At 34.1% G+C, this 12,731-nt stretch overlaps 1 protein-coding gene across 4 annotated transcripts in view; it reads left to right on the forward strand.

The window, feature by feature from the left end:
* Positions 1-12,497, forward strand: part of LOC122711070 (tyrosine-protein kinase Src64B) — a 71,271-nt gene extending 58,774 nt beyond the window's left edge. For 3 of the 4 annotated variants that reach the window (XM_043929481.1, XM_043929499.1, XM_043929490.1), the window contains 6 exons: positions 7,919-8,145; positions 8,975-9,166; positions 9,964-10,174; positions 10,567-10,820; positions 10,942-11,652; positions 11,928-12,497. In XM_043929481.1, coding sequence (XP_043785416.1) covers positions 8,103-8,145; positions 8,975-9,166; positions 9,964-10,174; positions 10,567-10,820; positions 10,942-11,652; positions 11,928-12,142 — 1,626 coding nt within the window. In that variant the 5' untranslated portion in view covers positions 7,919-8,102 and the 3' untranslated portion in view covers positions 12,143-12,497. The remainder of the gene's footprint in view (positions 1-7,918; positions 8,146-8,974; positions 9,167-9,963; positions 10,175-10,566; positions 10,821-10,941; positions 11,653-11,927) is intronic. The other variant, XM_043929507.1, reaches the window with a different exon arrangement.
* The last annotated feature ends 234 nt before the right edge of the window (positions 12,498-12,731 follow it).

A 12,731-nucleotide genomic window follows, 5' to 3' on the forward strand; every position in this document is an offset into this window, starting at 1 on the left:
AATATGTTTATTTTTATTTGCACTTCATTCATGTTCTTTTTATATTCATACTTTAAATATCAACAATTCATTTTTCTATTAAATAATCGTATAGATTTACGAAAATATATTTGACCAATTTATCGAATAGAAATTATTGCTCTTTCACACATAAATAATACCATTGAAAGTTAACAATATTTTTCTCCACTTCTTTTATTTCATTCATTTTATTCATTCATTCATTCATTCATTTACATATTGCTTCTATATATGCACGAATGCATTTATACAAAATAATTTATCGATAAAATAATATTCTTAGTTTCCAACTTTTATCTCTTGCAAACATTATTGTGCACACTTTCCCAGAGCGATAGCTCGTCATGCATATTCAATTTTCGCAACCGTAACAACCATTGCTAATTAACGACGGATATTAATTTAAACAGATGTAATTCAAGCGTTTCCGTGAATACATATACCGTAGAATCTAATATTCACATAATTCTAAACATTGGAATAGCTAATTAACTAAAATTAAATATCAATAAATACAAATTCTGGTATCCAAAACCAGAAAAAACGATTATCAGAACGAACCAATGATCGAATATAATGAGAATTTCTAGTTTAAATATGAAATTTTTTTATGGGAGAGAAAGGATATTAAGGATGTTAAAAGGAAAAAGAAAAGTCTTTGCGTTTGTTAAATTGTATTTATTGTATTTAATTTATACATGAATCTTTTCTACTTTTATACATAATAATATAATTAAATAAATAGAAATTTTACATTTATTTATTTAATTTTACATTATACATTTATTTTTTTTTTATGTGGAAATTACAACACCAAACTAGATTCTTCATTTTTATAATATTTAAATAATTATCATCCTTTTAATTCTTTCAATAATTCAAATTTACAATATTTATCGTATTCTCAATTTCAAAGAGCTCTCTCTCTCTCTCTGTCTCTGTCTCTGTCTCTGTCTCTCTCTCTCTCTCTCTNCTCTCTCTCTCTCTCTCTCTCTCTCTCTCTCTCTCTCTCTCTCTCTATCATCGTTTCTTCCATTGTACTTGCACTTTTTATGCAAAATTTAGATTACAAGGATTGAGAAAATCCCTCATAATTCTCCCTCTCCTCTATCCGTCATCCTCAACGATCAATCACCCTCGTCCTCAGCACACCTACAACATAAGTAAGTAACATTACTCCCAATGACATGGTAACCCATACACCATCTGATTACCCCGTAAAAGTTAATCAACCTCGTCGAGTTTTAATACTCGCCCATTGTTCGAATTTCCATCAACTGGTTAGGAAAAACTCCCTCCCACACGCAACTTACTTTTCCTCTATCCTTTCCTTTCATCCACCCTCTCGCTTAATCCCCGCGCATCGCGGGCCTCACAGTCTTAAAGTGCGTCAGGACGAAAATTTTAATTCGTCTTTGCCCACCCCGCCACAAAACGGCGCCATTGTTCGTCACATAAAAGCCCCATCAGATACCGAGTATACACCGTGGGATATCGACCGTCTCTACCCCTGCGTGTGTTTTTGGTAGCGTGCGTGTGCGCCCAGACCTGGCAAGGGATGGATATACGGATAGAGGGCAGAGACAGAAAGGAGGATATATATATATATATATATATATATACACTGTCGTTCATAAGTATACGAAACTTATAGTCGATTTGTCGTAACTTGGATTACTTAATCGATCCTTGGCTAACGATGATTAAATCAATCGGTATTTTATTATCTTTTTAAAACTTGGATACGTTCAAAATCTAATACATAATATATTACTTAAGAAAGATTTTGTTTAAATAACAATTGGAAATTTTAAATATATTTTAAAAATTAATCTTATGATGTCACGTTTCAACGAATTTAATTAATAATTAGAGATACCTTTTGTTAAACAATCATTCGTATACTTTTGAACGATGATATACTTGTCTCTGTGATAGTCCTCAACGTAACCCATGGTGTTTCCATGGGGTTCGCGACAAGGGGTGGGTCAGGCCAAATCGACCGCCTCGCGCTTTCCCTGTCCACCGATGTTATTCCCTTCGAATACACCTCCGAGAAACCATCTCTACCCTCGTTTAATTAAAAACTTTCGTCGTGGGGCGGGTATGCGCCGTGTTTTGTGGCGTCTTCCGATTTGCAGAAATGCATGGCGCATAAAGTTTTTCTTTTCCAATCCGGTACCCGGTTAGAACAGAGATCTTTACACATGGCGGGATGGCCATTGTCTGCTCAAGTGGTCACGAACGAGGAAAAACGCGTGGTTTATACGAAGGTTTTCTCGTCTCGTCGTCGTCGTCGTCGTCGTCGATCGGGTTTTTTAGATGGTTCATCGAGGTTGGTGGGTGGGTTGGAGGTATGGGGTTTGTTGTGGAGATTCTGGACTCCTGTGAAAAGAGAGCTTTGAAACGTGATGTTTGCTTAGCGGAGAATCGGTAGTTGGTACGAATGCCTTTTTTGGAGCTTTATTTTTGGGATTTTTCTCTTTTTAAATAAATAATATTCGTGTTTTTAGTTGAGAAATGATAACTTTATCATTTTATTCTATGTTAAAGATCAATAAAAGATTTTTCTATTTTAAATTAATTAGGATAAAATAAATACAGAAATTAATCTATTTTTAATTCAATTTATTCTCAATAGAATTTCATTTCCTTGTGAGAAGGAAAAATTAATTTTTTTTATAATGAATAAATTTTTGATTGGGGATTATAAGTAATTTACTGTATACAATCCACTTTTAATTTAATTCATATAATATCATTGTAAAAAGTTATCCCTTTTTTCTCCTAATTATTGAAATTATTGTGTTATAATATACAGTTTATTATACATAATTTTTCAATACACTGATAACATTAAATTATATTTATCTAATTATATATATATATATATATTAGTTAATAACTATGTAAAACGCAATCTGAGTACACGTTATATGGATCATGATAGAGTTAATAATAAATGGCAGGCACAAATACCGTAACTTTCCTCCAACTAAATTTAGGATGGAAAGCAATTACCACGGTCCTATGAATTATCGAGAAATATCGAAGAGGACCACATCCTGAATTACAGCGCGAGAAATTGCGCGGTCTAGCGTACACCAAGATTAAGTGCCTAGCCAATATTAAGTGTCCCTGGTTGCGAATATTCCGTCTTAAATTCATTGACGTCGATTTTGAACTCGATCTGTCCCATTCTCGCTTGAAATTACGACAAATAACTCTTTGCTTCTTAATATTTTCTAAATTTCCTTCGACTTATTCAACATTGATGGTGTAATCTATTTTTCAGATCAATTACGGAATTGAATTATTAAAATCTTTTCAAATGAAAATTATATATAAGTGATTTAGAAATGGGAATAATATTCTTCGTGATAAAAATAGAAATTTATTTTTTCCATTAAACAGATACAATTGTTCTAATATTTGCATAACGCACATCCGACTTTTAAGATTTTTTACTTTAACTCGCACACTGCTCGCGTAAAGTGTCTTTCGTTATAAACGGGACAAACGGAACGTACAATATCCCCGTTGATCAAACCAGATCTCAAGCATCGAGTTAAAAATCCAAATTCACAAGAAATCTTTCCCACTGTGCACACTCGTTTCACACTCGTTCAAGTGGCCCTCTTCACGCTCTTCTCTCGTTCACAGCTGGCCCAAACCGGTTGAAACGAAATTTCGTTTCGACGTGTTACGTGTTATTATCCTCAAACGTTCCTTTTAAAGCGATGATTTCATTCGTCTCCGCTTCTGCCGCGGCCGCGTAATTTGTTTATCGGCCATCGAAAGCGACGTGCCATCGCGAACGACCTGCATTTCCGTTTCGAGGTCCGACACGTGCGCTGGAAATCGGGATACGTGTGCTGTGTACACACGAGGAACTTCTTCGTTCCAGACGGGATATTAAACACACACGTCGAATCTCGAAACGCTGTCAACTCCAGCCTCGCAGCGGTGGAAAACGAGATCGTAAATATTTAGTTCGACGCCGATCGAAGCCGGGAAAGGAAGCCGCCGCTCTCGAATTCCGGAAGTCGTTGTGCGAATCGGTAAAGGGCACGCCTTTTGTCATTTTCTACTTTCTCGTATAATGAAATTCTCGTATTCCTTCGTAGCGATTTGCACGGGGATGTTGTCATCCTTGTTTTTGTATTTGAAATTTACTCAAGTCAAAGGATTTCGATGTCCAATTAAACGATATAATTTTTACGAAGGTATCATCGTAACAAAGTTCTTTTTCGTTATTTGTTAGTAAAGCAGAAATGTTAATGTAATAAATATATATAGCTATTAATACGATATACCTTTTATAAATTTATATCCAAGGTATTATGAGGATAATCAGCTTTTCGCAATAGTATGATGCATTCTAATTAAATATTTGATGTATTATATAATTAAATATTTGGTTCGTTTTGTATTCCCTATATCCTTGTGTTGCATCCTCAGAAAATTATAATTATGCAACAAATTATGATCTATTTTGTATACGTCATATTTTTCTATTTCACGTTTGAAAAAATTATTAAGAATTATAAATATCAGTAATAATATATATATATATGAAAATATTTTAAAAGAAATTGAAAGAAATAGCGTTATAAAAATTGTATATATTTACAACTCTTGAAATGATGTAGTCTCTGATCAAATTATAAAGAGTTTCGAGAGGAAATTTTACGTCTTTGAAGTCGTTCCAGTTATTACATTATTAGTTTTCTCTTTTAAGAATTTCCAGGATGCATTAATAAAAGAAATCAAAAGGAATATAATATCTTTAGGCATATTTATATTTTTCCATTTAATAACACGATTTCTTATTTTAAAATTTCGACACGATAATATTTTTCCTTTAATCCGTTTATGATTCCTTATTATAAAATATATTTTTCGAAAGGGAACAATATTTTTAAATTTATATATTTTTATATTTTACTCGATAATAAACTGGTTTATTATATTTATCCAAAAGAGGATATTAAAGTTGCCTGTTACTTATAAATCACTCTTATGTTAGCCAAGATTTTCGAAAGTGGGTTACGAAGCGGTAGTTCTTTTTTCTACGTCCTTATTAGACTGTAAAAATTAAATTATATTTTCGTTCCAAAGTCTAGCTTCGTTGTTATTGTTAAATTGAAAAAAAAAATCGATCAAATGTAATCAATTAAAAACTATGATAAATGTATCAAACTAATCGTTAAACAGAATAATAATAATAATTAGTCAAATTTATGGGATTTTAGATTTAAAATCGTCGAAAAACATCATCAAATTTCAAAAATAAATATCGAAAATTTTTGTTTAACGATAAATTACACTTAAATCGACAATTTTATAAAATTAATCGTACAATTTAGTTTTTTTAAATTAAAATATTATTATAATTAATTTGAGAAAATTGAAATTTGAAAATTGTCAAATTTAATAGTAAAAATAAACAAATAAATAAATAATTTCCTGCCCTCGATAAACACTGAAGTGTTTAAAATCACATCAGGTTAAATTTCAATTTAAAAATGCCTGACACAGATTCCACGATTAATATTTCGCACGCGTACATAGCCTCTCAATGAGCGAAATTTTTATCACGTGTAATTTAACTCCGCTAGAATTAGGATAGGCGAAGAATTTGCCGACAACCTGGCCCAGGAAGAAAAGTTGGAAAGTTGATTCGCTCAAAATTCCCATTACTTTACGTGCAATAAGCTCCCCTTCGAAACTTGAAATTCACAACTTTGTAATTACGCGTGATGTAATGATGTTTAACAGACGATAGGAGGATATCGTCACATCCTGCCATCCAGAAGTTTATTTCCAAGTTTAGTTGTTTCTTGTTGCTTTTACACGCGCATCGTGTATGCAATGCTGAAACAATCTCATCGAAGAAAAGATTCGAATAGAGGGAAAAAAGTTTCTGCGTGACTTCGTGTTGTGCTCTTTTGTTTTCGGGGAAGTCTCTAGGGGAATATTGAGGATTGGGAACAGAACGTGGAAAAACCTTTCATTCTTCCAGTTTTTTTTTATTTTTTTATTTTTTTTTATTGTTGTATGAAAGTTTATGCAGGCTGATTCTGGAATTGTGATACGATTGAAAAAAAGTTCGTTGTGGAAAAAATAGGTCATGAAAAATGGAACAGAATGGACAGATGATAAAAGATAAGGATTAATAAAAGATTTATGTAGTTCGTGAACTTCTTTATTCTTAGAACTTTATATTAATAGATCAATTGAGTTGTTAATTTCGTATATTAAATAATAGATTCTTTATCTTTGTTGGAGTTAATATATTTTTTTTTAACATCATTTTTAAACTTGATTATTATAATTATTGATCACAAGAAATCATTCTTTTTTAAATTATATTACAATTTTGGTATATAAATATATAATACAAATATATATTTCTGGTTTCAACATTGATTAGTTTATTTCGCAAGTATCGGCAATTAATTCTTGAAAATAAATTTAGAACTTATGATCTTTATTATTAAAACATTGGAAATGAGAATAGAAATCAAATTAAATCGAATTTTACAAGTAATTTCGCGTTTACGTACAATTGTAATTTTAATTTCCTAAAAATTTTAACGCGTTTAACATGGCATTGAACACGATCTTTACATTACCAAATTCACGAAAAAAAATCTCTACCATTGCTCGAACAATCCACAACGAAACGCAGTGGACATTTGAAACGCACGAAGAGCAAAATGGCTCGGTTAATGACTCATAAATATCTAGCAGAGGAATTAACATTTATCACTGGACGTCAGCGTGTTAATTAATGTATTAAAGCCGTTCAAACGGACGAAAGGGAACATTTTTTTTTTTCTCTCTCTCTCTCCGGTGGCGTTCACCATTTCTATGAATGAGAACAATCGACTAGTTAGCATTCCCTGCGCCCCCCTCGTTACGCTCGTTCTAATTTAACGTGTTACTCGGAAACACGGTCTGCGTGCTTGATTTGTGTCGCGCGGAAAAGGAAACACGCGAGCCAGCCCCCCTATTCTCTAAAGAAGATGCACGACGTAGAAAAAAGGGAGAAAACGCGGACGTCTTCCAAGTCTTCTTTAAATACAACGTGATCGATGATCCACCGATGGATGTAGGGTGCGGCAAGAAAGCAATTTCATAAAGTCTTTCGAAATATTAAGTCTGTCAGGAAATTGAATTGTTCCTGGTGACAGTTGGACAGCAGGATCGTAAAATATGACTATTTTAATCTTGATCGTTTGCACTCGCTTCGTTAATTTATTTTTTTTTTTCTTCTTATGTTGATTATTTACGCATTTTGGTAATATTTAAAGATTTTACGCTTATGGATATTTTTTTCTTTTATTTTTAACATGTCTTATTAATTCATATTTTTTTCTAAATCCTTTACAATATATTATATATTAATTAAATCTTGAATTGTTACATGTTAATGACTTTATTTCAGTCAGTTTTCCTTATCTACGTTGCAATAGAAATATATATTGCAACGATATCGTTTAACTTTTTATTATAATTTATCGTATTACAATATTATATCTAATATTTCTTCAAATTCTACGAAACATCGTGCAAATCGAGAGAAAAATTCTTAAAGAAAGTACAATGCATCTTTGGAAAATGCATGGCTAGTAACATGCTCCTTTCATAACCTCTGTGTTGTTAAAAAAAAAAAAAAACAATAAATCGAATTCAATAATGTAGATTGAAAAAGGAGGGAGGGGGAAAGAATCGCAAACAAAACATTTGCGTTGATGCAACCTCGTTCCTTAATGGGCCCTCCAATAACGAGTTATGACAAAGCATTTTGCCACCCTTAAAAAAAAAAAAGTCGCGGCGCATTATAGCGGCGAGGAGTAATCATGGCCGATATTTCTGGTTCACCTTGCAGGTGCGCGATATTCAATAAACACGCGATGGAGAGAAGAAAGTGATGATAAAAATCGAAACGGAAGCCGTCACCGCCGCCGTACCAGCCCGAGTTCACGAGATGGAGACTTTCCTCGGGGCACGCATCAGTATAGAAGGCGCGTAGAATCAGGATCGAAAGGGGAGCATCGAGCACGGGATCCAAGATGGGCAAGTGTTGCAGCAAACGGCAAGAGCCTCAACCCCTTGGTGAGTAACCCTCTCTCGTTTTATCTCCTTTTATCCTCGTCGGCGGTTTCGCCATGAGTTTTTCTTTTCCTACTTCCGCCTACGTTTTTCCTTTCCCCCCTCCTTTTTCACGTTCTCTATTCCCTTCCATCCCTATTTTTCTCCTGCATTTACTTTTCTTTGAAATCCTTGAATGGAGATTGGCTATAACGAAATGAAACTGTGAGTGAAATTTTGGGAATGGGGATCGAGGAGGGGGGAGGGGGTTGGAGAAAAGTTGTTTAACCGAGTATAGTGAAACTATACGTTCTTCTCGTGGGAATAAGTCGGCGAGAGATACGATTTGTTAAAAGTATTTTAACGTTGCGTGGTAAGATAGGGGAGTTTTAATTAGAATTAAATCTCTTTGATGCAATTTAATTAAAGCGTTAAAAGGATGGGCTTTGTTAACTCGATGGGCTTGTTAATCCTAGTCTAATTGCTTTTCTTGATCGATTTAAAGTGATAGAATTATTCGAGGTCTAGATAACTTTATCATTGTCCTTGTTTTTTTTAATTATCGACCGATAGATTTCTCTTCAGCTTTTCTATCATTTCTATTCATATCACGTTGGAATCTTCTCTACGTGATGTAAAAAAAGAAAAAAAAAAGTAGATAGTATAATTATATGAAAATGGATAAAAAATTATTTTTCTAATTCATATGGAAATTTTTTTAAAAATATAATTTATTCATTCTCAAGATTATATATGTTCTATTCATATCCATGAACTTTTATCTAGATCTGAAATAAACATATCGCATATAAGGCCATACTTTCGTGTTACAAATGTGGATTTGGTTATCTAGGTTATAAAAAAGCAGATACAGGACTAAGCTCGAAACACAGTAATGGAGGTTCCTTGGATCGGTACACTGCTGACCCAAATCAAAGGGGTGTACAGGCTAGGGCAGACATCATTCGACCGAGGCCGACACCTTGTAAGCTACAAATTCCTCACCAGTCACGTAAAACAAGCTCGCCTGTCGTTAAGCCTGCATGTGTGTATATTTATGTTCTTTTATTTCATTTTTTAGCTAAGCGATTTTAATTTTAAGCTTTAGCTTTAAGATTCTAATTTATAAGCCTACGATTTATTTTGCTTAATCTTCGAACCAGATCAAGTTGTTATATTTATCACAAATTATACGATATACTTAGAGTAAATTTGTGAGCAATTATTTTTGTGTGGATTAAGTTTAAGAAAATGTTTAATCCAAAAGAAATTTGCAATTTAATGGAGAAAATTTTTGCGGTCTCAGGGAAATTGATATTATGTGAAAAAGAAGTTTCTTTTAATATCCTCTTCTTCGAATTTATTTAAGCAGAAATCTGCAAGTGAGAATTATTCAAATTTTATCGAAGTATAAATCGATAATTATCAAATTCAAAATTTCAATATTTTACGTATTAAGCAAAGTGGATCATTTATATTCAAAATTTAACCTCTTTCATTATCTCTACTTCATTATAAAATTATTTAAAGGTCTGAAACTTTTTTTTTTAATAAAAATAAAAAATTTAAGGATAAAATTTCTCTTAGATCTCCAACCATTTAATTTTCGTACAGAGAATTAATATCGAAACGAGATCATCGATAATATTTTTTTGTATAAAGAATGATTCCAATGTCTCATCGACGCGTGATAGCTTAATCAATCAATGTTCTATCAATTTCACCTGCGACCCTAAATAGATCAATCGTGAACGCTTACTTAGGATTCACGATAAAATTACAATTCTCTCTCAAATAAGCCTCTATTTCTCGGACTTGTAAATTGGTTTGTTCTCGAAACAGCGCATTCACAGAGGTCGAACAAGATCGTGGTGGCTCTGTACAATTATACTGCGCGCGAGAGTACCGATGTCAGTTTCGTAAAGGGTGATCGAATGGAAGTATTGGACGACTCCGAGCCCGACTGGTGGAAAGTTTTACACTTGACAACTTTGCAAGAAGGTCTCATCCCGTGGAACTTTGTGGCCGTGGAACGTTCGGTCGAGAGCGAGGAGTGAGTTGTCCAATTAAAAGCTTATAATTTTTTTATTAGCAGAGGAGAAACATGAGACAAGATCTTTTTTTATTTCGTGATCTAAGAGATCTCAATTATAAAATTAAAAAAGTACAATAAATTAAAAGAAGAAAGAATAAACTCAATTTAAATATGCGAAAACTTTTCTGAGAAAAAGACAGGGAAAAGAATTGAACGAAGAACAATAACTGTTGTAAAAAAGTTAATCATCGTGATCTTTATTCTAATTAATTTTTAATCGTTGTTAACGAATCTCACTTTATTGCAATATAATAATCTTTGGTGTCTCGTATTTCATTTTCTATTACCTTCGTCGATTTTATTTTACTTAACGTTTATCATCATCAACATTCATTTTCCATTTTCCCCAGTTGGTTTTTCGAAAATGTCTCGCGCAAAGAAGCCGGTAAGCTTCTTCTGGTGGATGAAAATCCTCGGGGAACATTCTTGGTCCGACCCAGCGAGCACAATCCAAGGGGATACAGTTTATCCGTGAAAGATTGGGAGGAGGGAAGAGGTCATCATGTAAAACACTATAAAATTAAGCCTCTCGACAATGGGGGCTTCTTTATCGCCACCAACCAGACATTCCCAACTCTTCCTGCTCTTGTTATGGCGTACAGCAGTAAGTTGGAAACAAGCTTGGAAACAAAACATTGTTCCACATTGTATAATCAACTATTCCCCTTGAAATTTCTATAAACCTCTTTTGTAACCTCTTTGTCACAAACTCTCGAATATTCCAGAGAACGCGTTGGGTCTGTGTCACGTGCTCTCGAAACCATGCCCGAAACCGCAGCCGGATATGTGGGATCTCGGACCCGAGCTACGAGACAAATGGGAGATCAATAGGAACGAGATACAGCTAATACGGAAATTGGGTCATGGGAATTTCGGCGAGGTGTATTACGGCAAATGGAGGAACAAAATCGAAGTGGCTGTGAAGACGTTGCGACCAGGGACCATGTCGACGGAGGCATTCCTGCAAGAGGCGGCGATCATGAAACAGTTCCGGCACAGACACCTGGTCGCGTTGTACGCGATCTGCTCGAAGGAGGAGCCGATTTACATCGTGCAGGAGTACATGTGCAACGGTAGCTTGTTGGACTTTCTCAGGACGGGTGACGGCAAGTACATGCAGTTCGAGGATCTGATTTATATCGCCGCCCAAGTGGCGTCCGGTATGGAGCACCTCGAGAGCAAACAGTTGATACACAGAGATCTAGCAGCGAGGAACGTGCTGATAGGCGAGAAGAACAAGGCGAAGATATGCGACTTCGGGCTGGCAAGGGCGATCGAGGACGACGAGTATTGTCCCAAACAGGGAAGCAGATTCCCCGTTAGGTGGACAGCGCCGGAAGCCATTGTCTATGGCAGATTCAGCATTAAGAGCGACGTTTGGTCTTACGGTGTCTTGCTAATGGAGCTATTCACTTATGGCCAAGTTCCTTATCCTGGTATGTTTCAATCTTTCTTTTTGTCTACCTGCTATGTTTCATTTATTCAATGCAATCATATGTTCATTATTTCTGTATTAAATGTTATTTTCTTATTTTAATTAATTTGTTAATGTTGTGCCGTATATTTTTAATTAGTAGATAATCAATAATTCATTGATTCGTTTATTTAATTAATAATTATTATAATATATTTTTAATTAATTTAATTTGTAATTATTCGAAAATTTGTAATTTTATCGTGATATAGATATTTTCTATCGTTCGTTTTACAGGTATGCAGGGTCGCGAAGTAATTGAGCAGATCAATAAAGGCTACCGAATGCCTAAACCATTGAATCACCCGCTGCCGGACAGCATTTACCGATTAATGTTGCAATGCTGGGATGCTAGCCCCGAGAAGCGACCCACTTTCGAGTTCCTTAATCACTATTTCGAGTCATTCAACGTAACTAGCGAAATACCGTATCTGGAACCACCAACGGACTGATACACAGCTCACATGCAGAGTCACCTGGTACCGCACGGTCATTTTCATCCAGCGCACATCAATTGTGCCATGGAGTTTTATGGTATTTATTGCTAAATTTTTAGCAATCATTTGGAGATTCTGTTACCGTGTTCTTTTTTATATTGAATAATTCGCGGGTTTTCTGCGTGAATTTCAAAAAAAAAGTGGAGAAACAAGAAAGAAAAAAAAGACCAAGAAACGAAAGAAATGGTACAGAAATTTTATAAATTATATATTGGTGGCGAAGAATTTTGTAAACGTTACCAGAATTTCTCGAAGCAATCATTGTTAAAAGCTGCCAAAAAGAAAAAGAAAAAAGAAAAGAAAATAATTCTACGATGATCGAAATTTAAAAAAAAATTATTGTCATCGAAAGAACATCTCAAGAACAATGATCTTGTGTGCCATTGAACTTTATGAGAAAAAAAAGAAAAATAAAAAAAATCTTATTCAATACTGTGAAGAGGTATTTTCAAGATCTTGTGAACTTTTGTGACCAACCATGGATAACTGCCGATTAATAATAACGAGTAAAACGTTGCGACTGAAAATAAAAATTCTCTAGAAT

This window comes from Apis laboriosa, unplaced genomic scaffold (genome assembly GCF_014066325.1).
Source record: "Apis laboriosa isolate Shangri-la unplaced genomic scaffold, ASM1406632v1 scaffold111_cov153, whole genome shotgun sequence".
Lineage (NCBI taxonomy): Eukaryota > Metazoa > Arthropoda > Insecta > Hymenoptera > Apidae > Apis > Apis laboriosa.